Source organism: Peromyscus eremicus, chromosome 1 (genome assembly GCF_949786415.1).
Source record: "Peromyscus eremicus chromosome 1, PerEre_H2_v1, whole genome shotgun sequence".
NCBI lineage: Eukaryota > Metazoa > Chordata > Mammalia > Rodentia > Cricetidae > Peromyscus > Peromyscus eremicus.
Window position 1 is genome coordinate 72,983,963 of NC_081416.1, and position 22,304 is coordinate 73,006,266.

General features: G+C 48.7%; 1 protein-coding gene across 1 annotated transcript in view; it reads right to left on the reverse strand.

The window, feature by feature from the left end:
* Nucleotides 1–20,170: 20,170 nt before the first annotated feature.
* The window catches only part of Wdr11 (WD repeat domain 11), a 48,575-nt gene continuing 46,441 nt past the window's right edge, over nt 20,171–22,304 (reverse strand). The window contains exons 28-29 of the mRNA XM_059265894.1: nt 22,195–22,275; nt 20,171–21,062 (exon numbers count right to left, since the gene is read on the reverse strand). Of these exons, the coding sequence (XP_059121877.1) occupies nt 20,906–21,062; nt 22,195–22,275 (238 nt within the window). The 3' untranslated portion in view covers nt 20,171–20,905. The remainder of the gene's footprint in view (nt 21,063–22,194; nt 22,276–22,304) is intronic.

Consider the following 22,304-nt stretch of genomic DNA (forward strand, 5'->3'; position numbering starts at 1 on the left):
TTGATCATTTGCATAGTGCCAAGCTGGGAACAGAAATGTGGGCGTTCATTCCACAACAATCCGACGAACAGGGTGGGTTGGGGGGTGAACATTGTCCTCTCCGGGTGACAGACAGTGAGGCTGGCATTGCGGAAATCAATACCACAGACAGTGACTCGCCTGGGGCATTTGGCGAGCATGCAGCACAGGGCTAACGAAAGTGTTTTTGGTCTGCAGAAGCACTGGCACCTTCAAATCTGTGGGCTGCTCGGGGCATTTTTACCCACTTTTCGCAAAAGACAAAATGACATCAGTAAGACATGGGTGAATTAGAACTTGAGTCTATCTGGTGACCATCATCTGGCACACTGAGCCCCAATATGAGGAAATGAGAAGTGTGTGGATGTTAAATTCGTGACTCTAACCTCCGCCCTGGAGATGATGGGTAACTGATGGGTAACCGATGGATAATTGATGGATAACCGGCCAGCTGCTGATTAACCATAGTGGGACTGCAGTGAGGCCCGAGGCCATGACCCCAGGAGCCACAGAGATGGAAACTGAACACAGTCCCACCGGAGCCTGAAGTCCGAAGCCAGGTTCCCAGAGATGCAGCTCTCTCTCGGCTGGGGACTGCCAAGGCCTCGGCCGAGCGCACGGCGCCATCGCGTGGCCAGAATGGGCAGCGCAGTGGGGCCGCGCCTCCAATCTTCCCAGGGGACCCTGTGAGCCTGGTATCACTGAAGCATCCGGAGTAGAGAACGCCCCCAGTCTTTAGCAAGAGGAGGTGGAAGCCTGGGTGGTCACATCAGTCAAGGAAATGGTCCAATTAGGTCTTGCTTAGCAGACAGCTTCGATTAGGCCTGGGCTCGTGGGCTGGATGGTGCTTCTCTACTGTGCACCCTGAACCCAAGAATCTGCTGCTTCTGTGAAGATATGCCGTCCCCTGACCCTGAACAAAGACAACAAACTGTCGGGCACCTACCATGCGTCAGGTGGGGAGGTGTGCGCTGATGTCAGGGAAGAGAACAAGAGATAACTTGCTGTTTGTTAGATGAGCCCCCTCGCCAATCTGGTAAGCCCCGAGGTTACTCAGAATGTTTGCACAAAAAAAGCATTTTTAAGACAGGAGGGATGCAAAGCACACCCACAATACTCAGTACAGTTTTCAAATGTTTCTAAATTGTGAAATCGTCATATATGTTCTTTTTTAGAATATGAGTTAACGAGATCTGAAGACGCGTCTGTTAACTCCAGTCGTCTCAAAATAGTGATGAGTCCAGATGATGTTTTGAGATAAATGCTCAACTGTAATCTGACAGGAAAGTAGCTGTGATTTCTGCTGGAGGAAAGAAAACATCTCAGGCGCTGCTAATACTCCAGGGCACTTTGCCTAGGTTTGTAATTGAATCAAATGGTAAACTTCAGTTCGAGGGGAGGGAAAATAAACGATGTTGTGTTTTTCTGTTCAAGTTCACAGAGCCTCCTTCCCTTTCTCTGTCTCTGCAGCCCTCCTTGGTTAAGAAGCCTGGTGGAACCAGGCATGGTGGTGCAGGCTTGAAATTCCAACCATTTGGGAGGCCGAGGCAGGAGGATTGCAAATTTGGGTAATCTAGTGACTCTGTCACAAAATCAAAGTACAAAGGGGCCACGAGTTGTACCTCAGTGACAGAATGGGGACCTAATGCAGGAGGCCCTGGAGTCAAGTCCCAGAACTGCAGAGGATGGGGGAGGAAAAGGAGAGGAAGAAGAGGTTAAAAAAAAAAAAAAGGAGAAGAGGGGAGGAAGAGAGCAGTGGAGGAGGAGAGAGGAAGAGAGAGGAGGAGAGAGGAGGAAGCTCTGATGCTGCCACTACCTGGTAAATGAGAAGACATGTACACAAAGTAGCGGTGGTGCCACGTGCTTGAGGGACATCAAGTTAGACACCGGCAATGACATCAACAGGGAGGGCTTGTGTTACTGCCTTTGACTTAAGAAGTCCCTGCAGGGTACCACATGGCCCCCCTAGGGGCCCCACTCAGCATAGGAGCCCTACAGTCTTTGTGCAAACCTAAGCCCTGAGTTAAAGGCCCTAAACTTACAGTGATCAGTGTCCCCCAACCAGGGAAGACTGGGTCAGCCTCATTGACATCCCAACGTCCTTAAAGGCACCATGTTGCCGCTCTGCCGCCCAGATTTTCCAGGGCTCCTGCTGGGGCAATGCAGTGAAGTCCACAGCAGTGTGCTTTGTACCTCTAAGTTCTGACCACCCCCCAAGTCTAACCCTGTCGACAGGCCAGCGCCTAGCTCCTCATGGGGACCAGGATCCTTCCAGTATGCAGGGCCCCTTACCTTCCTGGTCTCTGATCAGCTTTCCTATCAGCTGTGACCCTCTAAGTCAGAGGCTGGGGAAGGTCGTTCTTGCCTCCTCCCCAGAGGAGTTCCAGCCTAGCTGCAGTGCCACACCACCATACCCCAGGCCACGCTGAGGTTGTTGGTGAGAGCAGGGAGCACGGAGAGAAGCAGCCTTTGTAGCTGGATAGAAACCGGTGTGACAAGCTTGCAGGATGATGTCAGGGCTGGCACCGGCAAAGAACAACTCTGTTGACAAGAAGATTAATTAGACAAACGCAGTGCCAGCCAGCCAGCCTCTGCCGCCATCTCCTCCTCAGAGGTCAGCTCCACTCAGGCCCCTGCTAGAGATTCTTTCTTCATCTTTTTAAAAGAAAACTTAATCTCCTAACAAGACAGCCCCAAAACAATTCATGGCGTGCCAGCAGAGCGAGTACATACAGGCATGCTCTTGCAGAGGTTCCAGGAACCCACCGGGGCCTCCTGTCTACCTGTCCAGACAGATGCAGCTCCAGGAAGAATGCGTCTCCTCACGGGGCCCTTCCTCATCACAGAGGGCGCTCCAGGTGGGCTAGCTCTGGCCTTCTCTCTGCCTTTCCTAGGGGCTTCTCTTCTCACAGACAGGGGTGGGCAGCGCACCATGCCAGGTCTTGGAGTTTGGAAGCTTCCTCCCAGTGCCCCCCTTGCTCTCAAATATCCTCTTTTCTCCAAAAGGTGCCTGCCCTGTTGTCCCATGACGGGAAAAGAAAAATTGACCACTGAGTGTGAGAGAGTGTGAGAGAGTGTGAGAGAGTGTGAGAGTGGCCTCTTATTCATCAACAAGCTAGCACTTCTCCAGCAGTTTACATCCCAGCAGCCCTGAGGATAAACAGGTGATCTCAGCCTTGATACCACAGGCCTTGGAGGGGCTTATATCCAGGAAGGAGACTCTGAGACAACTAAAAGTCGCGGCAAGGAAGCTCATGCGTGTTTGCGGGAAAGGATCCAAGAAGGGATTGTGGGAGAGGCAACTTGAAGGTGGCAGCCATTTTGGAAAAGATGACTCCGAAGAAGGAAGTGAACGTAGAGTTGAGACCTGCGGAGGAATTCTGGGAAGCTGCCTGGGAGAGATGCCTCAGAGCCACAGTGACAGGGGCAGGCATGGGACAGGGCCGAGGTAGGAAGTGCTTTGTAAATAACCTGTCCATTGCAAGAATGAAAGATTATTTCTAAATTGTGTTACTCACGCACAGCATAACACTGGGAGTCACACATGGGGTCGGGGTTGCTAAAATGGAGATGCCTGCCTCTACTGATTCTAAAGGGTGGCACTGGGCCCAGAAAATGCCATTTGAGCAGATTTTCTATCCCATAAGCACCCCCCCCCCTTTTATAATGAGACCCCTCTCATGCCCCATCTCCAAGCAGGCCACTGGGCCCCAAACTTCTGCTGTCTGACTGGAGAGAGGCCAGAGTCAGAGCAGCTGGGTAGCTGATGAGCAACCCTGCCCAACCTGCACCCCTTCTAGATTATCTGCCAAGGCCCAGGGTGACAGCCCCTACCCCCTGCCCCCCCCCCACACTCTATATGCCCTCAGTGAAGGAACAGAGACTCAGCCTGCAGGAGTCAGCTGCAGCCCCACACCCCCATGGTCCACGTCTGTCACAGGTGTGAGTCCCAGCTGGAACACAGCACACATGAACTAGAGTCCTTGGGGGCCTGTAGGATCCTGCAAGGGTCACAGCTATTAATGCAGAGCCACCAGATCTTAGGGCAGGTGGAGTCAGTAGAGCCGCTGAGATTGGTAGGGACTGTGCCGTTTCCTGGGGCCTTGCCTGTCTGTGGGGGACTCCAGACCAAGACGTGCCCTTATATCTGGAACTCACACGGGGCACCTACATAACCTCAGGTCTATGTGCCTCTTCCTGGCTCCCTTCAATATCCTGAGGTGACTGTCAGCCTAGTGTGTGTGAGACGGTGGTGGCAGGCTGGAGGCTGTACATTGCCGTGATAAGGTTTATTCTGACTCACAGTCTGAGGAGACACAGTCCTTCCTGCTGGGGAAGGCTTGCAGCAGAGTTAGGAGGGTGCCACCTTGCCACAGCCAGAGAACAGATGAATGCTGGTGTTCAGCTTGCCTTCTCTTCGAGACTCTGAGATGTCAGCCCACGCAATCCTGCTATCTGCTTTCAAAATGGATCTTCTCACCTCAGCTAAACCCCAGACCTACCCTCAGAGACATACCCAAGGACTGTGTCTCCCAAGTGACTTCAAATCCAGTTGACAGCAAAGATTAACCATCACAGGGGTGCACAAAACTTGGGCAGTGGGGCCTGATAGGCACACACAGGACACCATCCTTGTATCTCGGGGGACTGTAAAGCATAGAGTCCAGAGCCACTGAGACCGGCTGTGGGGGGCTGCAGACGGCACCAGGGAAGCTGAAGGTCACGTGACTCCAGAACTCAGAGGTGTGGAGATCATGACTCCAGGAGAAGTGCAGAAGCTTCATGATTTTGGGCTTTTGTAGCACAAATCCTAATTTACCCAGAGCCAAGTATCAGGGTAAATGCTGGAAGATCAGAGAAACAAAGGAACAAGCCACAGCCACCTCTCACCCCACCAACGCCTCAGCCTAAAAGGCGCTGAACTCCTCTCTCCTCTGGCCTTATATGCCTTTCTCCGCCCAGCCATACCACTTCCTGTCTCAACCTCCCTAGTGCCGGGATTAAAGGCATGTGCCTCCCAAGGACTGGGAGCAGAGGCATGAGATCCCGAGTGCCGGGATTAAAGGCATGTGCCACCACTGCCTGGCCTCTAACTAGTGGCTAGCTTCGCCCTCTGATCTTCAGCAGTCTTCATTTGTTAGATTATACACAACATATACCACCACAGACTTCATTTGTTAGATTATACACAACATATACCACCACAGTCTTCATTTGTTAGATTATACACAACATATACCACCACAGACTTCATTTGTTAGATTATACACAACATATACCACCACAGACTTCATTTGTTAGATTATACACAACATATACCACCACAGACTTCATTTGTTAGATTATATACAACATATACCACCACAGACTTCATTTGTTAGATTATACACAACATATACCACCACAGACTTCATTTGTTAGATTATACACAAAATACCACCACAGACTTCATTTGTTAGATTATACACAAAATACCACCACAGACCGCAGGGTGTGAAGACCTGATGAGCTGTCAGGTGCTGCCTGGGAATCATCTATTGTTCAGTTCTGTAAAGGGCTCTTTTTCTAGCTGCCTATGGAGAGAAATCTTAATTCCTGAGACCTACACGGGGGCTCACTATTGTTCTCCATATACTCTGAAGTTCTCCCATGCCCCCAAATTCCCACAGAAGGGACTCTCAACCCCAGGCACTGGCCCACTTCACTCTGACAAGAAGTGAACTTAGAAAGGGGTAGCATGAGGAGTTCTGGGCCCTGTCCTGAGCCTGCCACCCACATGTGACCACAGGCTACATTTTCCCTCTCCAGGCCTTCATTTCCATATAGGCAGAGAGGCTCTGCAGTTGATTTAAAACTGACTCTGAGAGGCAAGACCCTGTGGAAGGCTACCCTGGTCACAAAAGAAAGCAAGTGGAGATTAGGGAATGTCTTGCTGCTTTGGCTAATGGTTCTGGAGTGCTGAGCTGCCCAGCAGGGGTCCCAACGGGACAGATTAGTGGACTTGAATTCTCCTTCTGGGAAGTGAGGTGCTGATATAACTCCATGTCCTGATCTCTGCTGCCCTCTGCTGCCCATGGCTGGCTAGGACACAGGCTCCGTGCATCTCAGACACAGCAGTGCTGAGCAGGAGAGCCTGTGGCTCACAGTGGGCAGCGGCTTCCTTCACCACTCCGAAGCAGCCCTACCCCGGCTTCCTCCTCAGTTAGGAGTTAGTTACTTTTGTACCAACAGCAACATTTCACTTGGGGACTTGGTATGTGCCTCGCTGGAACTCTAATCCAGGGGAAGATTGGAATCTCACTTTGAATGAACTGGCTTCATCAAACAAGCCGTGACTGTAACAGGTGGAGATGTTTTCTGGGTGCTCGGACACACAAGAGGGCATGGACGATGGAGAGTGGATTCTGGACAGCATGAGGACTCCCCAGTGTCCACCCTTTCCAGAGGAGCTGCGGTCCTGTGAGGCACTTCCAGAGACTGGGGACCTGGAAGCGGAGTCTTTTACAACTAGAGTTCAATCGATTTATTACGGGATAATTTTATTGATCGACTTTATATAGGTTTTAAGAGATAGCTCAGTCAATAAAGTGTTTTCTGTGCAAACATGAGGACTGAGTTCCATGTTCAGAACACACAGAAGAGGGAGGAGGAAGTAGTAGTATGGACGGCAGCGGTGGCTCTTGTAGTAATTGTTACAGTAGTATTAGTAGCTGTAGTAGTAGTTGTTGTATAGTTGTAGTAGTAGTAGTAGTTGTTGTAGTAGTAGTTGTAGTTGTTGCAGTAGTAGTAGTAGTAGTAGTAGTAGTAGTAGTAGTAGTAGTAGTTAGGGGCAGGAACAGCACACCTCGAGGCTGAGCCCCAGTCAAAGAGAAAAGACAGCCTTGGAGGTTGGAGGCAGGACAGGGTCAACTGAGAGACACTTTGCTGCTTGCTCTGGAAGTGGAAGACGCTTCTGGTGCCTGGATTGGGCAGGTGATCAGTAGAGCCTCTAACTAGACAGTAAAAAGAGATATGCAAGGTATGGCAGGAAGGGCAGGGACTGCACACTGGCATCTACCTCTTTCTCATCCCTCTGGGCTGCTCCATGCCTGTAAGCATACTCTGTGATCTAGAAGATCCCTGGGAGGGACTTTTCTTAGGAATAATATGGCTACTTTAAGAAGATAGTAGCAATATTCTTGAACTTTATTTTGGTATTTTTGTCACTGTGAAAAAGAAATTCCTGACATAAATAGGTTAGGGAAGACTTTATTCTGGCTCACAGGTTCTGAGATTTTAGTCCAAGGTTAGCTAGATCCACTGCTTACGGCAGGAGGTTGAGGCAGACTATGAGGGTCACGGAAGGATACGGCAGGGGCTGCTCACCTCATGCTGCTCAGGAAGCAGAGAGAGGATGATACTCTAGTGCTTTCACTCTTTCTTTCCTTTTTAGTTCTTCTGGTCCCCTGCCTGCATGTTGGTGCTACCTGCATTCAGGGCTCACCTTCCACCTTAGTCAATCCTCTAGAAACACCAACAGACACATCCAGAAATGTATTTTACTAATCCCCAAGTATCTCAATCCAGTCAAACTGACATGAAGATTAGCCCCCAGAGATTTTCTGTGCACTTGTGGAGTCCCAAGGACCTTGTGATTTGGACACTCGAGGCAGGAGGAAAAAAGACAAGGTTCCTATGTGGGTAGAGCCTAACCCAAGAGGAGTGAGGAGATGGTGTGTGAACACAGTGTGGGCCAGAGCCAGCTGCGGCCCTGACAGGGAGCAATGGGCCTAGGCTATAGCTCTTGCCACCTATTGGATGAGATGCGTAACGGGTTGACATCAACAGCAAGGACCAATGACTTTTTGTTTGTTTTTTTCGAGACAGGGTTTCTCTGTGTAGCTTTGGTGCCTTGTCTGGATCTCACTCTGTAGACCAGGCTGGCCTCAAACTCACAGAGATCTGCCTGACTCTGCCTCCCAAGTGCTGGGATTAAAGGCATGCACCACCATCACCCAGCCGACTCTTTTTCTTTTTTTTTTTTTTAATGAGACAGGATCCCACTCAATGGCCCAGGTTGGCCTGGAACTCACTCTATAGCCTAGGATGACTTCAAATTCACAATAATCCTCCAGCCTCAGCCTTCCTCATGCAAGAATGATAGCTATAAGCACCATACTGGGCTTCAAAGAATCCTTTCTACACACTATGGTAGTAAGCACCCAGAGTCAGGTTCTATAATAAACCTATCCCCAGGGCTCAACGGTGGGGTTAATGGTGCCCTCTATAAGCTCTGGTGACCCAGTGAAGGGAAAGAGGTAAGGAGAGAGACTGCCCTAAGGTTGAAGAGTCCAGGGCCAGGGCTGCTTGAATCAGATGGGGCCAATGTTTTCTAGAGGAGCAAGAGATCCCTTTAAGCACTCACAGAGACATGGACACCAGGAACAACCAGAAAACAGTGCTTTACCAGTTCTGTGATGGCTAGCATTGATTGGCAGCTAGACAGGATCTGGAGTCACTGGGAGAAAAATTTCTGGACATGTCTGTGAGGAAGTTTCATACAGGGCTAATTCAGATGGAAAGACCCACACTGTGAGCAGCACCATTTCGTGGGTGGGGGTTCTGAACCGAATAAAAAAGAATCAGCTGAGCACCAGCAAGCCCCTCTGCTTCCCAAATGCAGATGTGAAGTGACTGGCTGCCTCAAGCTCCTGCTACTAAACCGTCCCCCCCCCCCCAAGATGGACAGTACCCTCAAAATGCCCACCAGAACAAATTTTTCCTCCCTTAAGTTGCTTTGGTAGGGCATCCTATAACAAAAACGGAGACAATTTGCTTGTGGAATTTTGCTTTTCGTTCTCTGAGAAGATGCAGAGGTACAGCTCAAGTTGGGAAGTGTCCAACCTAGTCAGCAAAGTACAGGAGGAGGATTTGATGACAGACAGCTGTCCTATCTCTTGTCCCTGAGATGGGTCCGAAGTGGTAAGCCAGGGAGTCTGCAGACCTCTTGCAAGGAAGATGATCTTCTCTCAGCCACCGTGGCCTTCAACTACCGAGGCAGCCACCAGGCATACACCAGCCCTTGATCATTATCATGCTGATGGGAGTAAAGGGAAGTAACTAGAAAACAAACAAAAACTTCATCATGGCTGTCCATGAAGACAATTTGGGGGAACTATATAAACCCCAGAAGTCTAAGCTGTAAATCTCATGATTTTAGCTGAGCAAATAAAATCTGGTCCAGTTCAGGTGGCCGGGAGGAGAAGCCCTCGTGTGCTCAGAATGCAGAGCGACAGCAAACTGCCGAGTGTTAGCATGCTTTGCTTCTCCGAGAATAGCAGCATGGGGATGCAAGATGAAGCCTGGTGTCTATGCTTTCTGACTTTTATGATCACAGGAGGCACAAATTGTCCACACGAGGCTGATCTTGGCTCAGAGATGTATTTTGTTTGGCTTGCAGTGGATTCTTTTTAGTCAAGCCAGTATTTAAAAATCTGATAGAGCGCAGCGTCCTTTGAACTTCCAGCCCCCTTTGAAAGATCAAAAGATCTGACACCAGGGGTCTCCAATTTTTCTGTGCTGTCAGCTGGAGCAGCGTGGCTGTTGCTGGCCTTCCTTCCAGAGCCCAGGGATTATCCCTCACACCGGAAGGGAAGAGGTGCTACACCTTGGCCATGCCCTGCACACTAGGGCTGCTCCTCTGCAAGCCCTTGATTTTCTCATTGGCCCTGGAGCCTTCGAATTATAGTTATCCATAAAAGGAAGAGTTTGGATCCATTGGAACCTTGTGTGCACCTTACTCAGGCAACAGAAATCAAGTCCACAGTTCTGTGTGATACCAGAGGTATGAACCCTAGGCTTCAAAAAGACTGATTCTAAGACACAGAAGTCATGGATGTCACAGTCAGGAAATAGTGGGGTATCTGCATACAACTCCTCCACTTCTTCACACAGATTTTCTTTTTCTTTCTTTCTCTCAGTCTATGCTTCCTTCTCTCTTTCCTTTGTGTGTGTGTGTGTGTGTGTGTGTGTGTATGTGTGTGTGTGTGTTCAGAAGTATAGTTACATGTGCACATACATGTGCATGCATGTGGAGGCCAGAGGTGGATGTTAGGTATCTTCTTCAAACAATCCTCACAATGTTTTCCTTTAGGACAGTATTCTCACTGAACTTGGAGCTTACCCATTCAACTGGACTGGCTGGCCAGCACCTCCCCAGTGCTGGGATTATAGGTGTGCACTGCTGCTCCTGCTTTTTTTAAAGCGTCGACTCTAGTGCCCTAAACTCAGGTCCTCATACTTGTCCCACAAATTCTTTATACTGAGCCATTTCTGGATCGCACCCCTGTAGACTTTTCAATCACTTCTACAGTCCTTACAATACCCATACACTGTGAATGCTGTGCAAACATCCACAGCCTATGTCCTTCAGAGAATTGTAGCTAGAGTTTTTCTGGTTCTGCCTGGCCCATAGTCAGGACAAATCTCTCTCACCCGCCAGTCCTGCAGCTGCTCAGACCCAACCAAGTAAACACACAGAGACTTGTATTACTTATAAACTGTATGGCCGTGGCAGGCTTCTTGTTATCTAGTTCTTCTATCTTAAATTAACCCATTTCTATTAGTCTATACTTTGCCACGTGGCTTGTGGCTTACTGGTACCTTACATCTCGCTTGTCATGGTGGCGGCTGGCAGTGTCTCTCTGCCTCAGCCTTCTACTTCCCAGAATTCTCTTCTCTGCTTGTCCTGCCTATCCTTCCTGCCTGGCTACTGGCCAATCAGTGTTTTATTTATTAACCAATCAGAGCAACACATTTAACATACAGATCATCCCACAGCAGAGAACAGTACCCTGGACAAGAAAGTCCGCCCGTGTTAAGTGCAGGCTCAACTGTCATGTGCCTGACTAACCAGGACATGCCAAGCAACAGCATGCCGTTGTTTTCAAGTATTTCCCATCTGTGGTCAGTATCGCCAGATTCAAAATCAGCAGATTGGAGAGCTGACGGTGAACTCCTTCTATCCCAGGAGCTAGCCAAGCCACACCAGCCACTCAGCTAAAAATACAGATACTGTATGCTTTTGTTTTCACAGTCACGCTAACCATTAAACGGATAGAGGAAAACAACAACAACAAAAAAAACAACTATTGACCTCAACATCATTGTCTGTCTCCAAGTGCCCTGTTCACTAGAGAGGTGTGAAAACCTCTGGTGTGCCTGTAGAAGGCTTGCTATTTCTGCTCAACTTGGAGGAGGATGTTCATTTGGCAGGTCCGAGGAGCATGGCACAGCTGTGGGCCGGCAGGTGAGCTCCCGGCCTCTCTTATCTTGGCTCCTGTATTGGCTCCCACAGCAGGAAGTGGTCAGGTGGGCTTTATCGGGTTTTAAAGTGACGATGAGAGGTTGAGCACTGAAGCGGACCCTTCAAGAGGTGACGGAGAGCTAGCAGAGCTCAAAAGCTGCTTTGGGAATATTTGTGTGCATCGGTTACTTTCTGTTGTGGTAAAACGCCATGGCTGAGGAGAGGATGTATGTGCCAGAGGGAGAGGAGTCCACCATGGCAGGGGGGGGGCACAGCAGGGGCAGGAAACTGCAAGTTCATATCTTCAGAGACAAGCAGGGAATGAACTGCAAGAGGCACAAGTCTTTCAACTCTCAAAGCCAGGGGATGGACTCAGGCACTGACTGACATGGGTGAGTCACTGGCAGCATGGCAGATGTCCTGACGGAGGCCGAGAAGGAACAAACGTGAAAACAAACTAAAAGAGGGATGAATGGGAGCAGGATTCTCTAAGGGCCTTTGTGCTCTCTGGATAGTGGCCAAAGCACTAATTCACCTGAGAGTGTGACAAGTCAAGGACAAACGGTGTCCACTTACAGATAATAGGTACATAAGGAGGAAAGGATACCACAGACAACATAATAAGCCGGGAATTGGGATAATAAAAATGCCAATCAAAAGGGACTGGAAAGGAGGATGAAACAGAATGCAGAGAACAAGTTAGATTCACATGGAAGCATGTATGACAGCAAAGCTTATAAAAGGCCTGAAGAGGAAAACAGGGGGACCTAGCTAGGTGCTAAGTAGAAGACACGTAACCTCCTTGAAGAAAAGGAAGGGGAAGCATAAACGATATACACACAGGGGAAATACTTTCCTCATGCTAACTAAGCAGAGCAGGAGCAACAAGTGTGGCAGTCAGTGGTGCCTAGGCCCAGGAGTCTTGTCTCTGGATCAGCTTCAGGCTCTAGTTCAGCATGGTCTGGGCATGTCCTACACTCTAGCTCACGGAGTCAAGATCAGGTGCCTAGGGGGAAGTGCCTAAAACTTATATTAATTATAAATTAATGTTTGGCCAATAGATCAGGCTTATATTGATTAAGAGATGCCGCAGGGCTTGGAGCCCATTGACTGGTTCATTACTGCTGTGGGAAGATCCTCCTGTACGCTTGGAATGTGTGTTGCTCTCATTGGTTGATAATAAAGTTGTTTTAGCCTATGGCAAGACAGGATAAGGTTAGGTTGAAGAATCAAACTAAGAGAGAGGGATGGAGTCGGGACAGACACTCAAGCTACCAAAGAAGCAGGATGCTGAAGGACCGGTAAGCCACAGGCCACATGGCAATACATAGATTAATAGAAATGGGTTAACTTAATATAAGAGCTAATTAATATAAGCCTGATCTATTGGCCAAACATTTATAATTAAAATAAGTTTCTGTGTGGTAATTTAGAAAGTGGCTACCAGGTATGTGGGAGTTGCTGGCCGGACAGAAACATCTGTTAACACATGACTGTGGTGTTGGGTCAGCAATGTGCTCCTGGTCTAGAAGCAGGGAGGGGTTAGGGGTGTGAGGAGTTTGGGGCATGGGTGCCAGCTTTCACAACACACAGAAGGAAAGGTGTACCAGGCAGCAAGAGCAGCACATGACTACTGCATACTCAGAAACACAGGTGTTTCTGGCTGACCCCATCACAGGGGGTGAGGGGATGGGGGGTGGAGGGGGGATGTGACAGCAGCATCCAAGAGAGGAGTGGCCTGGAGCTGGATTACAGAAGCCATTTATGCCCCTAAAAAGTGAACTTGTGAGGCAGGGGAGATGGCTCAGTGGTTAAGAGCACTTGCTGTTCTCCCAGGGTACCTAGGTTCGAGTCCCCGCACATACATGGCAGTTCACAACCTTGTACATACTGAGTTTGAGGCCAACCTGGGATGCATGAGATCCTGCCTCAAAACAAAACAAACAGAAAACACTGAGCTTGCTGTTGGGGTTGATGCTGTCTGAGGAACTGCATTATTCCACGGATTGAGTATAAGGCAGATAGAAGGAACAGGTGATTTCCCTAATGCTTAGGAGAAAAGAAAGAAAGAGACATCTTTACTGAGGAAGTTCAGAAAATCATAGACAGAAGGCAGCAGAATGGGGGTGGGGGGCAAAAACCAAAAACCTGTTCAATGGACCAAGAGTCCCAGAATATCTAATGTCATGTGTTTCCTTGGGGAGGGGGGCTGAATTATTTGCATGATAAAGGCACTAAGAGGGTCTGCTGGAAAGAAACTTACTGAATTTTACTTTGGCATTTCCTAAATTTATTTGGCCATGATACTTTTAAAATGTTTGCTAATACCTCACAGGATGTCGTGATCCCAAGGAACACAGACTGGGATATCCACATTGGCAAAAGGCATTCTTGGATCCAGAAGTTTGGAAAGCTTAAGGCCAGAGACTGGGTTTTTCCAGCCACTGTTATGGCTCCAGAGGTTTTGACAAACTGGCCCCTGGGGTGTGAGTCTGGAACAGTTGCTTTCCGTGATTCTCGGGCAGCAGGAGGCACCAGGACAAACTCCGCAGAGCAGCGTGGCTGTGTAAATGGCAGTGGGAAAGGAAGGTGGAGCATGGGGCCGAAACCTGGCTCATCCAAAGGCCCACCAGGAAGCCATTCTTTTCTTTTTAAAAAAGTGTAGGTTGGAGTTCGGATACAGAGAGAGTTCCAGGCCAGCCAGCCAGGAGACCCTGCCAAAAAAAAAAAAAAAAAGGAAGGAAGGCAGGCAGGATGAGGCTGGGGCTCCAACGCAGTGGTAAACGGTTTGTACCCCATGTAAGAAGCCCTGAGTTCAAACCCCAGCACCTCAGAAACAACAAAGATGGCCACTCAGTGGTTTCCTCTGTTCTTTCTGCTCTCCCTCTTGTCTATCACACAAGCACAGACTGCCAAAGAGAGGGCCCAGAGGAGGAATAAGCAGGGTGGGTATGTCTACAGAGCGTCTGAAGCGAGCAGTGTCTAAGATTCTCTCTAAGCTTTTGGTACAAGCCGATGCCCTCACCATAGGTTCACTGTGGGGTGAAAACCATGCATAGGACTGCCATGTTTATAGGGAGCACACAGGCAGGCCATCCACCACAGGCGCTCCCTCAGCATGGCTCCTTTCCTGCAGCCTCTCTGGTGACAGTCAGCTCACTCCTCCGGACATCTCTAGGATGCTGAGCTCTGAATTTCAGCTCTCCAAGCCACCTACCTATCTCATTGCCAAAAGGGTTTCCTCCTGGATAGTCCCAGAGGCACATGGCTGTCATCTCAGCCCTTAGGATGTTGAAGCAGATGGATTGCCCTGAGTAGGGAGCCAGCCGGGGACATGCAGCAAAATGGCCTCAAAAAAGGTCCCACATGCGCTAGAAAGATGGAGTTAAGAGCGTCTACTGCTATTGCAGAGGACCAGAGTTCAATTCACAGCACCTGTATCAGGTGACTCAAAACCACCTGTGACTCCAGCTGATTCAAGGGCTCCAACATCCTCTTCTGGCTACATGCGCTCTCTCTCTCTCTCTCTCTCTCTCTCTCTCTCTCTCTCTCTCTCTCTCTCACACACACACACACACACACACACACACACACACACATTTTTATTTTTAATAGTGTACTTGGTACATTAATTCAGTGGTGGAGCCCTTACATCACATGCACAAGGCTCGAGGCTCTATCATGGCACCCTCCCCCAACAAAAAAATGGGTCCTTACTGGAGAAATCCCACTGACCACCCAAGGGCAAGAAGAGGCCTCCTCTCCCCCTCAGCCAGGAGAGGACAGAAGGGTTAGAACTGTCACTCTTCTAGCAGGGACAAGAGCATCTAAAGGCTCTGAGGAATTCCAGGTACCCACCGTGGGTCAATGGAGGTAGACTGCTTTTCAAGAGTGTGATCACAAAGGACCACAACCTTGGGAGTTCAAAGCATTGAACTTAGCCTCACCATTCTGCAGGTAGAAGTCTGAAGCTGGAGTGAACAGAACCCAGATCCCTGCAGGTTTCTGGGGAAGGGGCTTCCTTGTTTCTCCCTAGATTCTTAGGTCTCCAGACAGCACACCATGAGTATTGCTCTCTGTCACAGCAAGGTCTCTTCTCACTCATTTCCATGTTCCCTCCTTATAAAGACACCATCCAATGGGATATGGTCCACACAGATCATAGGCCCCATCTCCTTTCCATCTTTGCTGATTACGCTCTGGCTTGTGAGGCTAAGGCTGTCTACAGAGCATATGCCTACCATGATTCCAAAGCAGACCTACCCATGGGAGCTGACCCTGGACCTGAGAATCTCTGTGACCAGGGTTTGAATGACTGGTAGCCACTGTGGCCCCACCCAAGAGGAAAAAGGCCCATGCTCCCCCTTGGCCATCCTTCACTGACTTTGTAATTGAAAACAGAGGCACCCTGCAGTAGCAGAGAAAGAACTAAGGTTCCAAAACCCTTGACCAAGGAACAGAGCTGACCCCGAGGAACAATACTGTGGTTTTTAAACCAACAGGTACCGTTTTCAGCTCTCTCCAAACATCTGGTACTCATCTAAAAGAAAAATAAGGACGAAGACAGAGTGAGGGCATGTAGTGGTTTCTGTACAGAAGAACACCCAAACCACAGTGGTACCGGTTGTTCTGCTGCATAAATAGGTCTTGGAATGCCCAAGCTGCCACACAAAGGTTTGAGAAATGCTTTGCCGCCAGCAGCACATGCCTGACCAGCAATCGTCCATCCTGGTCCAGCTGGCTTCAGACTGCCTCCTCTTGCCTCTTCCTCAACTGACTCCCCAAAGGAGGGCACTGATCCAGGCCCCCTAAACCTCCCCTGCTTTAGAGAATTGGAGAGTGGAGATGGCTGGGGTAGGTGTTGAATGTACCAGGTCTCGTATTCCCTTTTGTCCCTTACCAGTAGGGTGACCAACCACTCCTGTTTGCCAGAGAATATTTGAATTTTAGGATTGGAAGCCTGGTGTCTCAAGAAACTCAGCCTGAGGATTTGAGGACAGTGTGTCACCTGGCTCTCCTTACCACTCTACAGTGCTGTGTGAGTCACGCGACTCAGTCAGAGGGTGAGATTAGGGGCCAGGCAGGATGGATTCCCCTATGCTCACCCTCCTTTGCCTGCCCTGATATCCTGTCACGTCCCTGGAACTCACCTAGTCTCTACCTGCTTCGAGAGGGGACCCTGGATCTTGGGCACCTTCCTAAGAGGGGACAGGTGTGGTGCTATCCAGGGAACTGGGCCTGCAGATCAGGACTGGACAGGGTAGACGCTCCTCTGATGCCAGCATCAGTCTCAGACGAGAGGTACTGAGGATGTTCTGTGGGACTTCCTGGGCAGATTCGAGACTGGCTAGACTCTTGGGAAAAATAAAATTTAGTTGATGTTTGGTTTTGAATATGAAGTGATCCTCATCAGCTTGTGTGTTGGGAGACTTGGTCTCTAGCTATGGCACAGGTAGCAGGAAGGTTGTGGAACCTTTAGGAGGTAGAGTCTCCTTGGAGGAAGTGGGTCACTGGGGGAAGCCCTTGAAGTTTAGAACCAGGCCCTGTTTCCTCTATGCTGGGCTTCCTATGACTGCAGTGTGACTTCTTGCCTCATGCCTTTGTGCCCCGAATGGTAAGCTCAAACAAATTCCTTGCCAGAAGTTGTTTTTAATCACAGAAATGACACAGGAACATATACAGTGCTTGTTTATGGAGTTCAGGAAAACAAGCTGTAGTTGGTTATTATTTTTCCTCTGTGCTCTTTGGGGGCCTCCCACCCAGCTCCCAAATAAATACATGGAGACTTACAAATGTCTGGCCTTAGCTTGGCTTATTTCTAGCCAGCTTTGCTTAACTTAAATTATCTTGTTTAACTTTTGCCTCTGGGCTTTTAACTTTCTCTCTGTGTATCTTTTCTTTCCTTCTTATTCTATGTCTGTCTGTGAGGCTATGCAGCTGACCCCGGCATCCTCCTCTCCTCCTTTTCTCTTCTATCTTCTGATTTATTCTCTCTCCAGCCTAGCTATTGGACATTCAGCAGACAATGGCTGAATGCCTGTGCTGTGCATTGTTCTACCTCTGCCCTTCAAGACTGTATATCAGCTGGCTGTGAAATAAACTCAGGCATTGTCCAGCATTGACCGGCAGACCTCTCGACTCTGTTCTGTCTTCTTCATTGTCTCTACAATCCACACGCCTCCACCTGGCTACCCAGCTGACTGTTGGCAGGCTCTGACACAGGCCTCAGTGACCATGAGACACAGAGGTTCCACAGGTACTCTACAATGTGTACTGGCTTCTCCTTCACAAAGCACATGCCAGGCAGATCAAGCTTCTCACCACTATTTCAACAAACCTAGATGGGAATGTCCCTAGGATACTATCCAAGCTGCCCAATGTGATAAAAGTACATGGTCCCTAGTCCCCTGGCAAAGATCAGCAACTTCAGACAAGCCAAGGACTGCCGTTCAATTACATTGGGTTGAGGAACACCTCTAAAGGGCACTGGGAAGGAGAACTCAACAGGACTCAAATTCTGTTGAGCGTTAAGTTCTTTTTCTGTGTGTGTTGAGGGGTAGTTAGGTACGCTTCTTCGAGTAACATACACTAAGTAGCATGTGTGCTGGCTAATCTTGTGCCAACTGGACTCACAAACTCCAGTTATCTGGAAGGAGGGAATCTTTTTTTTTTTTTTTTTTTTTTTGAAGGAGGGAATCTTAATTGAGAAAATGCCCCCATAAGCTCTGGCTGTAAGACATTTTCTTAATTAGTTATTGATGTGTGTGTGCGCGCGCACCCAGGCCATTGTGGGTGGTGCCACCTTGGGGCTGGTAGTCCTGGGTTCTATAAGGAAGCAGGCTGAGCAAGCCACAGGAAACAAGCCAGCAAACAGCCCCTCCATGGCTTCTGCATCAGCTCCTGCCTCCAGGTTCTTGCCTTATTTTGAGTTCCTGTCCTGACTTACTTCAGTGATGAACACCGATGTGGAAGTATAAGCCAAATAGACCCTTTCCTCCCCAACTTGCTTTTTTGGCATGATGTTTCAGCACAGCAACAGAAAGCCTAACTAAGACAGAGCACTAATAACCCAGTAAGATAACTAAAATGAAGTCACAGAACTGTACCTCTGCCACAGCTGTGTGGACTTGGGCTTAGCAAGGTTTTGAAAAACCAAATGCCCACTCCGCAGCTATTCCAATCAAATGTGTTAAGAGTCAAGTTCTGAAGTGGTGGCTCATCAAAGTTCCTTGCAGCTAGCAGATGACAGGCAGGGCGCACTGCTGATAAAGTCGTCACAGCCTAGCTCAGTTACTAGCCGTTTCCAGAAAGAAGCAAGAGCACCGGCTTTGCCTTAGTGTTCGGTGGAGCACAGAGGCTGTCAGGGCTGTGAGAAGGACCCTGGTGGGTTGGACATCATGAATCATCATGTTTAGTTTCTAAATACTGGAAGCCAGATGCCCTCTGCTTTTCAATCTTGGGCAAATTAGAGACAGATGAAAGGACAGTAATCGTCCACTAAGGTTATGAACGGTCCTTAAACATTAACCCAACACTTCTTGAGAAACACAGTGAGACCTCTTCTCTCCACAAATGCCTGTGCAGTGCCAGTTTCCCTCGTGACCTCGTCCCGCTGATGTTACTGCAGATCTGTGAGTTCTCGTTGTTTCATTTGCTGGTTCGGCTCTGTGGACTGTATGGGGCTCCGTCATCAAGCGCTTGAGGACTCCTCAGCCTGGGATCTCGTCACAATCGGGACACACGTGCTTCTGCTCCTCACGAAACTATTTTCTACAACAGGCATGCACACTGTTGGTTTCAAACACAAGTAATCTGTGTCTCCTGGCCTTAACTACTTTGGCTTAAAAGTGATGGGAGAGTGACACAAGACTGGAATAAAGGCAGAGTCTTGAAGCAGAACGTCTGGAACAAAACAGATAACACTTCGAATGCTTCCAAATGCTTTTAAAACACTCTTGAAATCGATCCCTTTGTTGTCATCATCTGATGCCTTTTACCTCAGAACTGTCACAAATGACAGAAAAGTCAGTCTGCGCCACACATAGACATCTCCTGGAGCCTCTCTCGTAGAACCTGGGACTGTAAAGGGCCAGATGGAATGAACTTTCTGCCACTCTTCTGAGCACAGGGTAGGGGAAGAGTGTACTGCACTCACTGTGAGGGTAACGGGGACTCATGCCAATCTGTCACCAGTGAGACTTCACAAGGCAGCAATGTGGCCCCTGAATGGGAAACATATCTCCAGGCTCATCTCACTACAGACACTGCCCCCCAATACCTCCGCCCCCACAGCCCCTCTCCAGACTCATCTCACTACAGACACTGCCCCCCAACACCTCTGCCCCCACAACCTCTCCAGACTCATCTCACTACAGACACTGCCCCCCAACACCTCTGCCCCCACAACCTCTCCAGACTCATCTCACTACAGACACTGCCCCCCAGCACCTCCCGCCCCCACAACCCCTCTCAGACTCCATCACAGCCAGCTGGTGGCTTTATTTCTTCAAATGCTGTAGCTGCAGGAAGAAAGCTGGCACCTCCAGGTCCCCGTGAAGAGCGTTAACTAAGGTGTGTCTTTTCACCTTGCAGCCCTTGTTCAAAGCCAGTCTTCTGCCGCAGTGCCACATGGAGTCTGGACAAGCCATCTTCCCCAAGTGCTGCTGATGTCTCTAACTTCAAGAATGGAAGACACGGGGTCTGGAAACCACCTCAAGTTGCTGGGAACCAGTGACTCTAACTTTGACCTCAGGTCGTATTTCCCAGTGTCCCTGAAAAAATAAAGTAGGGTGAAGGTGTTGTTCATTGGACTATTTGGGGCCAAAAGACCCCAACTCAAAAAGAAAAAAAAAAACTCAAAACAACATCTTGGTTGGGATTTTCCTTTATTTATCACTTTACTAGTCACAGATGTTTAAATTCTGAGTACTAACTTATAGTAATGATATCTAGTGGAAGAAAACAAAGGCAGAAAGTGTACAAAAGAGGCTTCAGAAATGAAGTTCCTGGAATGTATCCCAGGAGTTAAAATTCAGATCATCCAAGACCACTAGCACTAAACATAAAGCTCAGATAAGTTCCATGAAGACTATGAGCCCCAAGTACAAAGTTAAGTAAGGAATCCACTGTGGTGGGCTGTCTTCAAATGCTCTGCCCTGCTGTGTCCTAAACGACTGCCCATCAACACAGGCACACACAGCATGCGTCTGAGAACCCACCAGATGCACAATCTCTTGCTATAGATTTCTTAAACATCTTTAACAAATGAGAAAGGAAAGCAATCCAGTCTCTTTGAGTTTTAAAGTTACAAATACTGAAAAGTACTCACACGGCTCTTAAAAGCACTTTCCAAAAGTATAAACACTAGACACTTTCCCACCGTGTGTCCCCACGGTTCTGAGCTCACATGGGACACAGAACTGGCCCCTAGTCTAAATGTGTCCATGCTGCTGAGACCTGCAGCCTTAAGGTGGTGCCACAACCAACAAGGGCCAGGTCTTCACATCAGTCCGGACTGACCGTGACCGTGACCGTGACCGTGAGCAGTCAGGTCAGTTCCCCTCACACCTTGCTCCCAACATCGGCTTTCCTGCACAGAACATGTCACTCTTCTGTTAGATCTTCCTTGGGGGATCCAAGCTCATTCAGTAAATCTCTGCCAGCTGCTCCAGCTTTTGAAGCAAAATGCACCGCTCCCTGTTTAAAGCCGAGGCTCTTCAGGCTTCGGGCATAGTCTGCATAGATGGCAGTGATGAGCTTCTGTGAACCTCAGTTAAGGAAGTGAAGGGCAGAAGGGCGGGCTCCTCAGATTTCAAAGCAGAAGGGCAGCTCTGCCCAGGTGCTCTAGGGGACCTGGTGGCCATGAGGAGCAGCATGTCATGAATATAGACACCTCTTTATGAGGGGGAAGCGCCACAATCTAACCATGCTGAACTTTGCACCAGCTGAGCCTGTTTCTTTCAGAAGACTCCAGCCAGCGTCCTCAGATGATCCCACTGCCCGTAGTCACTGAGGACTGGAGAATGGCGGAGGATGAGAGAACCTGCAAACACCCCACTCCATGTGGAAGCTTCTCAGAGACTGGCAGTCAGAGCAGAACACTTGTTTAGGGAAGAGGTTCGAGACAGCTGGGCTGGGTTTTTAGATAGCCCTGTTGGGTTGTGTTCTGAAAAACTTGATACCAGACCAAGTTCACCAGTGACTAGGTCCAGGCTTTGCCTAACCTTAGGCTTTAGTTACTTCTTCAAAAATTTTGATTTAGTTTAGCTTTAAAAAAAATGAGTACATACAGAGCTAAATAACCAACATATAGAAATGAGGTCAAATGTAGACACTCAAGAAAAAGTATAATGAGAAAAGGTAGAGTTATATAAACATGAGGTATATTCTTAAGCACATCTCTTCAAAGGGAGAAGTGAGTACTCCAAGTTTTGGTTAGTAGAAATACAGTGTCCCTAGGTGTGGGGGCTCACAGCAGCCTGCCTGTATGGTACATCTCAAGTGCTCTGTCTTATTCCATATCAGAGGCACACTTGAGTACAGTGGGAGTTTTTCAATTTTTAATCTACATTTTCTAGGTAAGCATATAAAACATATTCCACAGACGGTGTTATTTCGAATACTATTTTAAAGCAGCAGGACCACATGCTTTCCTAATCACTTACTTTCCTGTCTTTAAAGTTCCAACACGTATTAGAGAATACAGGCTCTTCCCTACAGTCCTGCACGCCTTTCCTCTGCCAGCGGGCAGTGCAGAAAGCATTCACATTCTCTCCTCCCCCTCTTTCCTTCTCTTCTGGGTTTGGTGACTCACATGGATCTTTCTCCATACAGCTCTAAATCTCATGCATATTACCTTTTCCCCTCTTAGCACAAATGTCTTGCAAAGGATATCTGTGTCCTCACTGACTTCAAATGCACCGTACTTGAGACAGGCTTCCACAAACAAGGCAGCTCTATCGAAGTACCTCATGCTGGTCAACCGAACAAAAAGAAGTTAGTT